The sequence below is a fragment of the Carcharhinus amblyrhynchos genome, chromosome 8 (assembly GCF_965287045.1).
Source record: "Carcharhinus amblyrhynchos chromosome 8, sCarAmb.v2.hapA, whole genome shotgun sequence".
Taxonomy (NCBI): Eukaryota; Metazoa; Chordata; class Chondrichthyes; order Carcharhiniformes; family Carcharhinidae; genus Carcharhinus; species Carcharhinus amblyrhynchos.
In genome coordinates this window covers 42,905,630-42,921,395 of record NC_137331.1, presented here as the reverse complement: position 1 = coordinate 42,921,395, position 15,766 = coordinate 42,905,630, and the positions used below count along the sequence as shown (strand labels likewise).

General features: G+C 40.4%; 1 protein-coding gene across 1 annotated transcript in view; it reads right to left on the bottom strand.

Moving 5' to 3' along the window:
* Positions 1-247: 247 nt before the first annotated feature.
* The window catches only part of topaz1 (testis and ovary specific TOPAZ 1), a 57,036-nt gene continuing 41,517 nt past the window's right edge, over positions 248-15,766 (bottom strand). Inside the window, exons 13-19 of the mRNA XM_080193525.1 lie at positions 11,785-11,956; positions 9,242-9,342; positions 7,282-7,444; positions 4,255-4,419; positions 1,595-1,798; positions 584-767; positions 248-488 (exon numbers count right to left, since the gene is read on the bottom strand). Coding sequence (XP_080049651.1) covers positions 248-488; positions 584-767; positions 1,595-1,798; positions 4,255-4,419; positions 7,282-7,444; positions 9,242-9,342; positions 11,785-11,956 — 1,230 coding nt within the window. The remainder of the gene's footprint in view (positions 489-583; positions 768-1,594; positions 1,799-4,254; positions 4,420-7,281; positions 7,445-9,241; positions 9,343-11,784; positions 11,957-15,766) is intronic.

The window sequence follows — 15,766 nt, the reverse complement described above, 5'->3', positions numbered from 1 at the left end:
TAGCCATATTAAGAGGAGAAAGATTTAAATTGAAAAAGCATTGAATTATAACAAGTTACAAGAGAGACATTTGGCTTGTTTTATATTTGAGGAAGTCAGGTTTGATTGTGTCCCCCTGGCCTGCACCATCTCAAATCATTTCCACAGAAGTACCTTGGGCTTTACCCCAAAAAATAACTTTCATCAAATAGCTTTATTGTACAGTGATTGGCAATTGAACATTAATAACTCAAAGAATATTTACTATTCAGGCCAGAGCAATCTCCCTGCCACTATCAAACAGCCAAACCTTGCCCGCCCACTTCATGTTCTGTTCAAGCCACCTAAGTGCAGAGGAATATTCTAAACTGAAAACCTCTTCTTTTGCGATGTTGACCGTCGTGTGTTTTATTTGAAGCTTTGGTTCGGATTTTCTGGTAGCCGCCAACAATCTGTCCATCGCTGCTTCATAATCACCATTTGCCAACTGACCCCTGTCATCGTCGTACCTTTTAAAAAGGTAATAAAAAAAGTCTCCATCAGAATAAAATCAGCGGAGTACCGAATAGTGAAAAGACGATTTGAAAAAGGAGAGGACTTGAACCTTCTCAGTACAATCTGCAGAGACTGTTTGGAGACACTGGGACTCTGAATGTTACTCGCATTCATAACCAGGAACATTTCCATTGCCAACAACATTTCCACTTCCGACAGGAAGGATGGAATTGGGAGCAGTTTACGGTACAGGCTTTCCTCAACTGGAGGATAACACCCACTGGACAAGGCTTCTGCATAAAAGAAATCAGAAAAGCAGTATTTATTTTCATTTCTCTCTCCTATCTTGGAGTCAGTATTTATCTCAACCAAATTCACAATCTTCCTGTGCGCTGAATTAGCTGCCACAATCCAAAGATGTATTGGTTAGGTGGATTGTCCTTGCTAAATTGTCCGTTAGTGTCAGAGAGACTAGCTGGGTTAAATGCATCGGGTTATGGGATAGGACCTGGGTGGGATTGTGGTTGGTGCAGACTCGATGGGCCGAATGGCCTCCTTCTGCACTGTAATATTCTGTGATTTCTGCTGGTTGATCACATTTCAAGAAGTATTTCATTGGCTGTAAAGCACAGAGATGTCCAGTGGTTGTGCAAGATGCCACATTAACACAAGTCATTCCTTTAAATACATACAGTTCATACTCCATATCCTGAATCAGTTATACTCCGTATTCCCCATCAGAAAGATTGGCATAGATTATTCATTCATGAGATGTGGGCATTGCTGGCTGGTCCTGCATTTATTGCCCATCCTTAATTGCCCTTGAACGTGAGGCTTGCAGTGCCATTTCAGAGGGCAATTAAGAGTCAACCACATTGCCTTTCCAGCAATGCCCACCTCCCATGGATGAAAATACAACCAAAACCGAGTCGTTGTTTGACAGGGAAATGATAGAATGTGGTGGCAGTGGGTGCTAAAGACAAGGCAATTAAATATTTCACTCTAGTGTTACCGACAATCAATACTGAATTACCCTAACCAGCAAGTGGATTTCCATCTCTCTGACACAGATCGGGAATTTTGCACCAGTGGAAAGTGTTAAACATAGCCACACACTCACTCTTGTACTGTATCCTTGCTTTCGGCCACAAACAGGACCTGCCCAAAGCTGTAATTAAGTTTCTTACAGCCAAAGAGTTCACGTGGATGCCTGCTGATCTCATAAACTCTGCCGTGTCAGTCGATACCCCGAGACAATTATTCTGGATGCACTCGAGCAGCAGGTTGTTGAAAATCCCAACGTAGGGCGAGAGATCCATGGTGCCTGCAACATCAAAAACAAAATTGATTTCTGCTGGAGAAGTAAAAACAAAATGTTTAACTTTATATCTCTTAGCAAGTCACCATCAAATGTCTTCCTTTCTCTCAAAATAACAAGGCTGTTTAAAAAAATACACCAAACAATAGCACGATTGTGTAGAGTTACCACAGCCCCTCCCAATTCCTGATTTCAGCCAACCTTCTCTGTCCCACCAGCATTACAAGTTCAAGACCAATAATTACTTTTGTTTGGTTGTCAGAAAGCATTTTGGTGGAGTGATGGGCGGTCTTTGTTATGCAACAGTCCAAATTTGATGTACAGCACCCCCCGCCCAGTGATTCCATCAACAGGAATATAACTGTTACCAGTGAGTCAGAAGTCTTCCAGCTCCTGATGATGCTTTGAACTGCAAGGAAAGATCCAATGATTGCTATCTCAGTTTTTACACCCAGTTTCTCTCCCTGAATTTATTCTAACCTGCTTCCTCATAACAGGTTATATTTATTTCACTGGTACTACTAGTCCCCCAGTAACCAGTTATTCTTAACTCATTAGCTCAAGAATGTTACAGGCAGACTGCTCACCCATGGGGGACACCACATCTGAGCTTCATCCACAAATTTCACAGCAGGGGAACTTTGAATCATGACTAGACACCCTGTTTATTTATTATTTGTTCCTGACAAGATTAGGAATTAAAGGCTAATGGTGCTGCAACTATACCGACGTTGGAGAGACCACATTTGGAACATTGTGTTCAGTTCTGGTCACCTCACTATAAGGAGGATGTGGAATCACTGGACAGAGTGCAGAGGAGATTTACCAGGATGCTGCTTGGTTTGGAGGGTAGGTCTTATGAGGAAAGGTTGAGGGAGCCGGGGCTTTTCTCTTTGGAGCGGAGAAGGATGAGAGGCGACTTAGAGGTTTATAAGATGATGAGAGGGATTGATAGAGTGGATGTACACAGACTATTTCCTTGGGTGGATGTAGCTGTTACTAGGGGGCATAACTATAAAGGTCCATGGTGGGAGATACAGGAGGGATGTCCAAAGTAGATTCTTCACTCAGAGTGGTTGGGGTGTGGAATAGACTGCCTGTTGTGATAGTGGAGTCGGGACACTTTAGAAACTTCCAAGCGGTTACTGGATAGGCACATAGAGCACTTCAGAATGACAGAGAGTGGGATAGCTTGATCTTGGGATTGAACATTGCTCCGCACAATGAGGGCTGAAGGGCCTGTACTGTGCTGTAATGTTCTATGTTTCTATGGTCCTCAAGACAGTGGTGATGGGCCACATTCTTGAATTGCTGCAATGTCACTCTCTGTGGTTAGTATGATACAGCTGCAGGGATCCTGTTAAATACAACATCCACAATAAAGCCACACAGTCCATGGCCTTCTCTAACTTACAATGTGGTGTTGCCAGCATTGGATTGGGGTAAACACAATAAGAAGTCTGACAACACCAGGTTAAAATCCAACAAGTTTATTTGATCGTAAACCCACAAGTTTTTGGAACGCTGTTCCTTTGTCAGGTGAGTGGAAAGTTCCGATCGGAGAAGGGTATATAAAGACACACATGGTTTACAGAATACTGATTAGAATGCAAGTCTTTACAGCTAATCTGCTATTACCTTCTCCAACTTATCACAGCTCTGCCTTTCCTTGGGGATGTGGAGATGCCAGCATTGGACTGGAGTGGGCACAGTAAGAAGTCTCACAACACCAGGTTAATGTCCAACAGGTTTATTTGGAATCAAGTTTTCAAAGCACTGCTCCTTAATCATCTCATGATTCCAAATAAACTTGCTGGACTTTAACCTGATGTTGAGAGACTTCTTACTCTTTCCCTGGGGAGTCTAGGCTATGATGTGGATGTGCCGGCGTTGGACTGGGGTAAACACAGTAAAAAGTCTGACAACACCAGGTTTTAGTCCAACCGACTTATCTGATAGTAAACTATGCGTTTACTATCAAATAAGTCAGTTGGACTAAAACCTGGTGTTGTCAGACTTTTTACTGAGTCTAGGCTAACACACATTCAATGTAAATTGTCAGTTGCTGCTCTTAAAACGAGTCCAAGGCCTGACCAGAACTTGATAAGTTGACTAACAAAGATTGTGTATTTTTTTCAAAATATTTAACATACAGAAGTGTTTAAAAATAAGAACATTGCAGATGGGGATAAAAAAGAATGTTTGACTAGACAGGAAGGTTAGAGGTGTAACATAGTGTGAGGAAACCTCCAGGAATATATATTCAATTACAGCTGGAAACTCTAGTCATGATTTAAATATGTTCAATGCTGAAAAAAATTAGTTTGAATAAAAGATATTCTCCTAGAAGGGTCATCTTTTCTAGGCAAAAACAAAATTCAGAGACAAACCAACTACATACATATTATTGTAAATTAGAATATTGTTCCCCAAGATCTGTAAGATGCCAGATTGGTTCTTACCATTAATACTCTGGAATCCAGGCAAATGCTGCAGAACTTCCAGTGTTTCACAATACATGCTACTCTTCAGAGTTGCATCAGCGAGGCTAAACAGAAAATTGTGTCGATTGAGAACATCAAGTTTGTCACAAGGCCATTCTGGGGTACTGATTATCCAGCCAGATTCTGTGTGTTAAAAATTCAGAGTAAAGAGGTTGTGTCTGGATCATTTCAGCAGAAACAAAGTCACGGATGCAAGGTCCATTAAAAGTCAGAGCGGTAAGTCTTGAACTGTGATCTGTGGACCACCAGCTCATCTGTGAAAGGTCCTCATGCTGGTCCAAAATGCAAGCCACTGACCTACAATGCCATGGCTGAGTACATTGAGACAAAAAAGCAGAGCCCTCATCCCCTGCACTTATCTGGAACTACGCGACCAGACTGCTCCCATGTGCATGACATGGGGCATCATAAGCAAAAGCAAGACCAATGTTTCATCAGCAAGGTTTACATTACTGCTGATTTTAATACAGACTAAGTACTGTTTTAGTTTAGCTTATTTAACATATTAGAATATTTCAAATGAACACATTCTCTTGTATGTTTATAACGTGAAAACATCTCTACTTTTGTTTCTAGCATGAATCATTTACTTATTAATAACAAAAAATGTTCTGCTACAGAACAAAAGTGATTTATACTTTCTAAAAGTCCCTTTAATTCAGATGACTTTTTAAAAAACGTTAAGCAAAAGCTGACAGGTGGCCATCACACTTTTTGCCCCAAGTTGGTGAAGTTGAGAAAATTTGAACCATAGATCCATTCCAGTAGAAGGTCGTGTGCATGACACAAATCATAGTGACAACACAACACCCATCAGACAAAATGCCCCAAATGGGATTGACTGGTTCTTCTGAATTATAAACATTTCACCCATTCAGAAATCAGTAACTGCATAAAAATTACATCACGCTAATAAAATCTCAACTTGTTAAAAACACAACTAAGTTCCAGAAAACTAACTACATTTATGACTTAAATTTCCTTCATTGGTTTGCTTTATGCATGACGTACCCCCAAAGATGAAATTTATAGCACAACAAACAATTCTCAAAAATACTATTGGATTTTTTGGAAATCTCTGCGATTTTGCGCCACTTTGGCTGAGAGTTCAAGTTTAATTGAGTGTCACAAGTAGGCTTACGCTAACATTACAATGAAGTTACTGTAAAAATCCCTTAATGGCCACACTCTGGCACCTGGTCAGGTACACAAATGGAGAATTTAGCATGGCCAATGCACCTACCCTGCACATCTTTCAGACTCTGGGAGAAAATCAGAGCACCCAGAGGGAACGCACACAGAGACTACAGGGAGAATGCTCAGACTCCACACAGATAGTGACAAGCAATCGAATCTGGGTTCCTGGTGCTGTAAGGCAGTAGTGCCAAACACCATCACCACGCCAAAATGTGAATTTTGCAGCTTCTTGGTAGGTTAGAGCCGTCCTGCTCCATCTTCAATCCTCCACTCATTCATGAACATATATTATTGTGGTAAAAAAAATCAAAAGGGCACATGGGCTTGTTTCCAGAAGATTTAACAAGGTTTTTGCAAGGGGCATTGTGAAGCGGTAAAGTTTATGTGTGTCACAAACAGGTTACATTAACACTGCAATGTGGAAATCCCCTAGTTGCCACACTTTGGCACTTGTTTGGTTAGACAGAGGGGAAAATTTAGTGTAGCCAATGCACCTAACCTGCATGTCTTTCAGAGTGGGAGGAAACCGGAGCACCCAGAGGAAACCCATGCACACATGGGAGAACATGCAAACTCCACAGGAAGTGACTTAAGTCGGGAATTAAACCCAGATCCCTGCCACTGTGAGACAGCAGCACTAACCACCATGCCTGGGGTTTAAGAAAAGAATTCTATATGCAAGACTTTAATAGCCAATGGAGTGATGGGAGAGAGACAGCTCAGAGGGAGTGGGGAGAATGAAATATGGGATTCAAAGGGCCTATCATCTTTTATTTTAACACTGTGCCTTGCTCCCAATCTGACCTGCCCCTTGTCTGCTATTCACACAAACACGAGGTAAAACAGCTCAGTTCGACTAGTCATTTTACAGCCTTCCAGGCTCAACAGGTTCAACAAATTTAGACTATAACCTCTGCCCCCATTTGGTTCCCCTTTCCTTTGCTGGTTTTTCTTCCTTATTTCTCCCTTATTTCCTGGACTGTTTTCAGATGGCAGCTACTCAGGATCCTGCCATCCACACCTCTTCTGGACACTTTTTGTTACTCGTCACATAACCACACCCTTTGTCTTTGCACCACGATACCATGTATCATTTCATCTCTTCTGTCCTCCACTGTCACATCTTCCCTTCTGTTCTTCATCCTATTCCAGTTGAAACTTGGGTTACAGAACCAGGATAGTAGATGGAGTTAAGGTAAAGATCAGTCGTTGATCTACTGGCATGTTGGAGCAGACTCAAGAGGCGATTGTGCAGAAAGAGTTAAGGCGGGAGTATTTAAGGGAACATTAGATAAGCACGCAGCAGAGGACAATAAATTGCAACAGAATTGATTCTGACTGCTCCTGCAAAGAGGAACAATGGCCTGAATGGTTTCAATTTTTGTAATGCTCATGCTTCAGTGATCCAAGCTGGTACCAACTAAATAGAGTGATAGGTTTTTTTCCTGGTCTATCAAGAACAGAAAGATTAAAACTCAATGAAACATTAGAGACATTCCTCTTAGGTCTGTTTCACATCGTCAAGGTTACCCGACTGCTCCAAGCACAAATTTTCTTAGAAGCAGCACCAATGGTTATTTACTCCACAAGATTACAGAAATTCCTGGGATTCATGCAGAACAATTGAAAATTCAGAGAAAATTCTCATGTTCGCATTACCTTAAAATGTTACAGAAAATAACCGTTACAAGTAAATGTTTCAGAGTTTGACAGTGATAAGTAAAAGCTTAACTGCTAAATGTCATTTTCATCCATCCATTTAGGCATTTTGAATAAGTGATGAAATACCTCTCAATAGCCAAAGTGCTTTGTTCACACATCTTGCTTTGAGGAAGATCTCTCCAGCAACATTAATGATCTGACACCTTGATACAGCACATTCACTAATGAGACCCTTCAATACTGTGAAATTTACTGGAATTTCCTGCAGCGTTTCCAGAACTTTTCTTGCCTGCTCAATAACACAAAATGTTCACACAATTCAGTTATGGTTCAACATGCATTTAAATTTAAACAAAAAACGTCTCTAAATCTAACCAAACAAAAAGCAAAATGCTGCAGATTTTGGAAATAAAAAATAAAAACAGAAAATGCTGGAAATATTCAGCAGTTCAGGCAGCATGAGAGAGAGAAATGGATATGGATGGAATTCTCCCAAACTCCTGACCGAGTAGGTAGGGTTTTGAGAAACTCGCTGGAGGCCAGTGTGGCACTCCATTGCATCCTATTAACGAGATACAGATGAAGACTCGACCGCCCACACCTACTCTCCACTGCGCCAGCAGGAAAACAGACTGGTGTGAAATATGTCTGAAATAGATGGGTATTCAGACATCATGCCCAACTGCACAATGCCTGGAACTGCCTTTGGAGTTCAGGATGGTGGCCTTGGGCAAAGGAACACCATAGCAGTGGGTCTGGGGACTATCTGCAAGTGGACATTCCAGAATCAGTGTCCTGGAGGGCCTTGGAGCGCTTCCATATTCTGTGGTGAGACAGGCCTGATGATGTGTAGTCTGCCGTGCTATCGGGTGCCACATTGAAAAGGTACCCAACATCACATTTTTAAAAACTCATCCAACCATGCTTAATTACACTGCTCTTTGCTGGAGCATATCATGTACAAATTGACTGCTACATCACAACACTGATTACACATCATGGGGATTGGAGGTCATGAAAGGCACTATACAAATATAAAAATTCAAACTATAACATCTGGTCACTAATCCTCTTCTTGTGCAGAGGTTGAACATTACATCTAACTCTCCTCCATATCTTTTAACTGGGAACCAAAAACCCAGTTTTCTTCAATCCTTGAAATTGAATCAAAACATCCCAACACTGACTAATCCAATTTTAATCCTTCTTCATTATTGGCATTCCTGAATTCACCATCAACTCAGATCTCAAATGGAGATCTCATACAGCCTTCTCCAAAAAGTTACCATTAGTCTTACATTCGAGATTTTTATACACCTTTCGTTGGCACAATTCTTCAGAGTTGAATACTGCTTACCTGCTGGATGACACGTCTTACCTGGCCACAGAATAAGTCTTTATCAGGTGGCCAAACTTCCAGCCTTTCACTTGATTATAACCATTGTTCTGTTTACTTTTTAAAAAACAGATCCAACCATGCTCACTACTCATGATCCAAACTTCTCTCAGCTTTAAACTCTCCCACACAATTCACCTTCTTCCTGCATCAGATTTACGACATTGTGCAGTGAGTTTTCATTTCAATCTCATACCCTAATTCTTTTCAGATACTGAAAACTCAAATTTCTGCACAACCCCAAGTCACTAAACATCCAAGGGTAGCATGACCTAGCCACCAGCATCTGAATCACCTCATCTCTTTTCAAACATGCTGTTATCCTGCACTGTGTATCCTGCCCCTTGACTTTAGTACTTCAACAAACAAACATTGCAAATTAAGTCAATTAGTGACTGGTGACATTCGAGTGGTAATGTGAATTAGACAATGGGTAAATAACTTCACTGAAATAACGCACAAAGCCATTTGACAACAACCATCAACCATTGCGCCATAAAGTGCAGAAAGAAGAATTTCAAGTTTCCTCTGAGGATGGTGAACAAGGATGACAATAAGCTTAGTTCTGAATGTTCTTTGGTGCAAAGTGGACAAAAGCAGGGGCGAAGCTGCAAAGGAAATAGATGGGCAAATTCTTGAAACAAACTGGATTCACCATTTTCCACTGAGATCCTCAGGCCTCAAAATTACCTTTCTCCACTGCTCACTTTTATAATATGCAACCATCACAGAAGTTCCAATCCTAACAAGCAATTTCTTGGCCAGACCATTTATGTGTGGCTTTTGCCAAACTGAAAAACAAAGCACAGTGGACAAAGTTAGAATTATATTTAGTGTTCCAATAATTCAGTTTGCACTCATTTTATTACTACCCACCCAACTTCCTGGTGGTATCATTTATTATAATGCCTATATATCAACATTTAATAAGCAAAACTTACAATGTAAACATTTACTTGTCAACAGTGCAGCCGTAACCTCCCACCTCTGGTGGCATTTCATCAACGTCGTTAACCAATACCCACCTTCAGCACTTTTCATTCTCCTACCTATTGCAAAAAAAAGTCCAAAAATCATTTTAAGAGCAATTTGCCCATTAAAATTGCAAAGAGCAAGGGTAGGATTCCCTTAAAGGCTTCCCCATGACACTGAGAAAGACACTTATTTGATACCTAAAGCTGTTGGGTAGCTTTACAGTTAAAGGCACTAGACCACAATCTAGAGTGCAAAATCAAGGCAAGTTATGAAATTGAATTCAATAAATCTGTGGTGAGCCAACACCGCAAACAAGCAGGAAATCTGCCAGATTGTCATGAAACCCCTTCAAGGATATGAACTTCCACTCCTACCTGAGTCTGGGAGACCTGTAACTTCAGTTCCACACAACATAATTGACTTTAATCGTACCAAGGTGTGGGATAGAAACATTGTCTGACAAGTGCTGCCCCCCTTCCCCCGCAAGCAAGAAAACAAAAGCTAAATTAAAGGCCTTTATTAAAGTCAATGGGAACCCAGTGAGCAAATTCTATTTTAACACCATCAACCCACTTTGTGATTTATTCTGTGTCCCCAATCTTCTCAGATCAGCATCATTCAGTTCTTTGCTCCAAATCACTGCCATGTCCTTGGACCTACAGCCCATTAACAGCCCCAATACTTCATTACTGGTGCTCCGCAGCCCAATCCTTTCAGAAATTTCCTTTCCTAGTTTAACAGCTTCCCTGACTCCACTCAGTTACTGGTTCCCATGACTTTCCTTGGCATGAGGCAGAAATGCAAGGATCACAAAATAGGCAGAGCGTGAAATGTTGGAAACAAAGATGACCATCAAGTGACACGAGGAGAAAAAGACACTGACAAACATGGGGGAAAAGTTATTGAGGCACAGACAAAATAGGGGAGAATGATTATGGACACACATGAGAGCACCATGCAAAGATTCTAAACTGCATTGCTGTATTGGCATTACACTTGATATCAGTATCCCCAATTTCAGAACTGAACAACTAGCCAGGATTACCAATTTTAATCACTGTCTTAAGGTGCGCATCTGGTAATTACTAGGCAATAACAGGAGGACAAAGTTGGTCTTGGCCAAGACCAAGCTCTGATTGAAGAGTACGGTTATACTGATGGTTTGAGGAATGCCACTTGTGATAAGTAACCAGCGCGCCAGGGAGCTCTACTTCTTAGAGGTGCTGCCTTCAACAGCACTGAACATGAAATCAGTGAATGATGCAGCTCCCACATGCAGCAGCCACAAGGAATCTGGGATTACCTGGCATGCAATCATTTTTAGGCTGACGATCCAATTGTTTGGGGAAGATAAACAAATGAAAAAATATCCAATTAAAATATCTAATTTTGCAATATCTTCATTACTTAAACTACAGTAAAATATCCCAAATCTCACCGAACTGGTTATCACTGTAGTTTTAGTCATCAGAACTGCAGTACTACGTGTCATTGACTTCAGGAAGTTAGAGGAGAACATGTCCCCTGTCTACATCAATGGGATTGAAGTAGAAAGGGTTGAGAACTTTAAGTTTTTAGGTGTCCAGATCATCAACAACCTGTCCTACTCCCCGCATGCCGACGCTATAGAAAGCCCACCAACACCCCTACTTTCTAAGACGACTATGGAAATTTGATATGTTAGCTACAACTCTCACCAATTTTTATAGATGCACCATAAAAAGCATTCTTTCTGGTTATATCACAGCTTGGTATGGCTCCTGCTCTGTCCAAGACTGCAAGGAACTACGAAAGGTCGTGAATGTAGCCCAATCCGTCACGCAAACCAGTTTCCCATCCATTGATTCTGTCTACACTTCCCACTGCCTCAGCAAAGCAGCCAGAATAATCAAGGACCCCACATACCCTGAATATTCTCTCTTCCACCTTCTTCCTTCGGGAAGGAGATACAAAAGTCTGAGGTCACATACCAACTGACTCAAGAACAGCTTCTTTCCTGTTGCTGTCAGACTTTTGAATGGACTTACCTTGCATTAAGTTGATCTTTCTCTACATCCTAGCTATGACTGTAACACTACATTCTGCACTCTTGTTTCCTTCTCTATGAACGGTATACCTTGTCTGTATAGTGAGCAAGAAACAATACTCTTCACTGTATGTTAATACATGTGACAATAATAAATCAAATCATAGGACTGTCTATAAGCCGGTAACTAAGCATTCGATATCTCTGCACACGTTTATCAAATGAACCACACCTGATTTTGCGAATTCACAGAAGGGGACTGCAGCTCCGTCATCCTTGTTTTTCACAAGAGCAACAGCAATGCACGTGGCAATTCTGTGGAGTTCGCTTTTAGTATCGCTGTTCCAATGTAAACTTTGAAAGAAAGTTCCCATCTTGCTCCATTCTCCTTTTTCTTTATATTTCTGCAAAGCAAGATTAAAAACTGGAATGATCAGACACCCTTCCCTTATCTAAGGCACAAACATACACGAGCTAGGCTAGGAAGAATTGTGCTGAATGGGATGGTATTGCAGTGGGTTTCGGTTAAGAAAGAAAGTTTGCATCATGTGGTAACTTCCATGACACCAGGATTTCCCAAGAGCTTTATGAGGTACTTTTGAAATTTAGTTTAAACGACAGCCTCCAGTTTTGGCATCTTTAATTGAGCAAAAAACCCAAAGAAAATGGAGAAGATGGGAGACAAAGGGGCACAGACAATTAGAATTGGCAGACTGGGATGTACAGGTCTCCTTTGGTACTGCAAAATGTGATGATTGTGAAGCAGCGTACAGCACAACACAGGTGGCAGAAGGGATTGAATAACCTCATCCATTACAAATAACAGAAATAGGTATTAGTGTTAACAGTATGCAATTGTAGTGTTAAGATAGAAAGGTGTAGGGCATTTGTCCATTTGTTTAATTATGTACTAAAGAGTTAGAAACTGCTGGGAATCTGGGTTAATAGATATGCCCTGTTGCGAACAGAATTCCTACACATCTGAAGGAGGGACAGTGCTCCAAAAGCTTGTGGCTTATGCTACCAAATAAACCTGTTGGACTTTAATCTGGTGTTGCGAGACTTCTTACTGTGCGCATCCCAGTCCAACACCAGCATCTCCACATCATTAATACATAGGAGATAGACACAAGTAATGCTTGCATTCGGAAAACAAATCAAAGAATAAAAGGATTGGTGTCTAGTTTCACACTTGATCTACCTTGGAATCCATTTATAATTACTTCACATGTTACAGAAAAGACACAGTGCCACAAATATTGTTCAAAGCTGATGTCCAAAATCCAGGACAGAGACATAGCTGGATTTCGGGTCACTCACTGGACCAGGTGAGAGTAGCTAGGTGATAAACATTTTACTTTTTCAGTTTCTAAACTGGTCTGTGGTTGTTCCATCTTTTGTTTCCAAGGTTGGCAATCCCTCCTGAACACCTGTATCAACCGGCAATATGTTCCCCCTGTGGCAAGTTCTTCGTATTTAATTCCCATATTTAATATCCTGGCTTCAGAGAAAGTGTCAAAAATATTGTTCAATAGCTGCAATGCTTTCAAACACATGATTTACATAAGAAACCATAAAGACACACGCTGTATTTCAAAGTGTTTGCAATTGTTCATTTTTGCTTTCCATTCATGGATGTTTGAGGAAAAAAATGTCCAGTTTTTGGACAGTTATGTTTGGGGTAAAATAGTACATCTCTGTTAGGCTTTGAGCGATTTTGAGGATACAGTTTTAAATATTCAAAATGTATATTATATTAGGGCGCTCACTGATGTACAGCAATTGAATAATTTAAGTAGCACTGTTATTACTGGGTGATATTTTCACCTCAAGTTGAAATGATACTGTTCACGCTTGCACATAACTGTTTGATAAGGAAAGTGGATCATGCAGTGCAACTGTGAATCAAGTGTTATGGAATAAAGGGAGCTATCGCGGCTGTCTCTCTAATCCAGGCACAATATAGAAGGATTTTGTTTTATTTAAAAGGAACTTGGAGATGAAATCAGTGTGCTCCAGCTTAAAATAATACAAATGCTGTTAGGTTTTAACCAGAGTTTAAAGACTTCAAAGGAGGACCTAGCTACATAGAGGACAGAGCCGCTCTCCAGATGGACTCAACCACATATTTTTAGATACTCTCAGAAATAGTGTTGGCCTTATATCAATAACAATTTTTAGAAAAGGTGTTGCTAGAGGACAGTGGATAGCTAACGTAATCCCTGTATAAATGGGGTTAGAACCAGGTCCAGCAAATACAGACCAGTTGGCTTATTAGTGGTAGAAATAAAATGAAATCTATAGTAAAAGGGGTGACTAGAAGAATATTAAAAGATGATAATCAATAGTCAGTATGGATTTCAAAAGGGAAATATCTTGCTTGACCAACCTTGAACTTTTTGGAGAGGTAAAGAGAGATTAGACAATGGTATGCAGTAGATGCAATTTCTCTGGATTTTCAAAAGGTCTTTGCTAAAGGTGATCATTAATAGACCAATGAATAAGATCAGTGAATGTGACATTTTGTAGAACGATAAGGGCTCAAAACGTTAATCGCTTTCCTTCTCCACAAACTGCCAGACCTGTTGAGTTTAATCAGTATTTTCTGTTTTTATTTCAGAGCATGTGGAATCAGGGTAAGTGACAGAATGAATTACCAGTTACCTTCAAGACAGAAAGAGAGGTTAGCTATTCAGAATGACAGAAGATAGGAAAGGGTGTTTGCAAGCATCATTACTGGAGCCAGTGCTGATCAAAATTTGCATTAGCAACCTGGACATTGGAATCAAAAACTTAACTTCTAAATTCGCAGATGATGCCAAATTGGGATGAAAGTCAATACTGAGGACGGCTCCAACAAATTAAAGGAGAACATAAAATTGGAGAATGTACAAATAATCAGCAAATGAAATTCAATACATAAATGTGTAGTAATGGAGTTTGGTAGGAAGAAAAAATGACTTGGAAGGTGCAAGTTTATGAGAGATGGAAGAACAAAGGAATCTGAATACAAATATATAAATCATGAAGTTGACATGGTCATTACAAAAACAGAACAGACACTTGGCTTTAATTCTAAAGGGATAAAACTGAAAAATACAAAAGTAATGCTGAATCTGCATTGAACCTTGGTTAGATCAGACCTATTGTACAGCATGCAGTTCTGGTCACTATATTATGAAAGGATATAGAGGTTTTGGGGAGTGTGCAGAAAAAAATTGACAAGGATGATATTGGAAATGTGGGGGTTTACACATTAGGAAAGGATTGACAGGCTGGGTCTCTCTTCTCTTGAAATTAGGAAGCCAATGAACTAATAACGAAGGTATTTAAAATTAAGAAAGGTTTTGATGTAGTGCAAGCAGATAATGCTTCCTCTTGTGGGGAAGAGCATAACTAGAACAGGAGTCAGCGATTCAGCTCCTCGAGCCTGCTCTGCCATTCGATACAATATGGTTGATCTTATCTTAGCCTTATCGCTACCTTCCCATCTCCATTCATCCCCCTAATTAAAAAAACTAAATATCTCCTCAGATTTGTTTAGTGTTCCATGTCCACTGCACTCTGCGGCAGAGAATTCCATAGATTCACAATCCTGAAAGTGAAATAATTCCTTCTCGTTTGTTTTAAATTTGCCACCCACTTAGCCTAAAACTATGGACTTTCATTCTAGAATATCCAACAAGGGGAAACATCCATTCTACATCTACCCTGTCAATCCCCTTTAGAAGACAAAGGTCCACAAGATGCTAAACTCCAGTGAGTATATGCCTAAACTGTTTGTCTCTCTTCATAAGAGTCCTTCACCCCTGGAATCAATCTAATGAACCTCATCTGAACCACCTCTAGCGCATTCAAGTCCTTCCTCGAGTAAGGGGACCTCACCCGTGCGCAGTACTCCAGATGTGGTTTCACCAGTGTCCTTTATAGTTGCAACTGCACTTCTTGCTTTTACAGTCTATTCTATTAACAGCGAATGCCAAAATTGAGTGTGCCTTCCTTATTACCTGCTGCACCTACAGACTAACTTTCTGCAATTCATGCACAAGGATACCCAGATCCCTTTGCACCAAAGCATTTTAAGTGTCTTGCCATTCAGCCATTAATATAAGATAGTCACCAAGAGATCCAATAGGGAATTCTGAAGAAATTTCTTTATCCAGAAAATGTGGAACTCACTACCAAAGAGTCAAGCAAGCAGTATTAATATATTT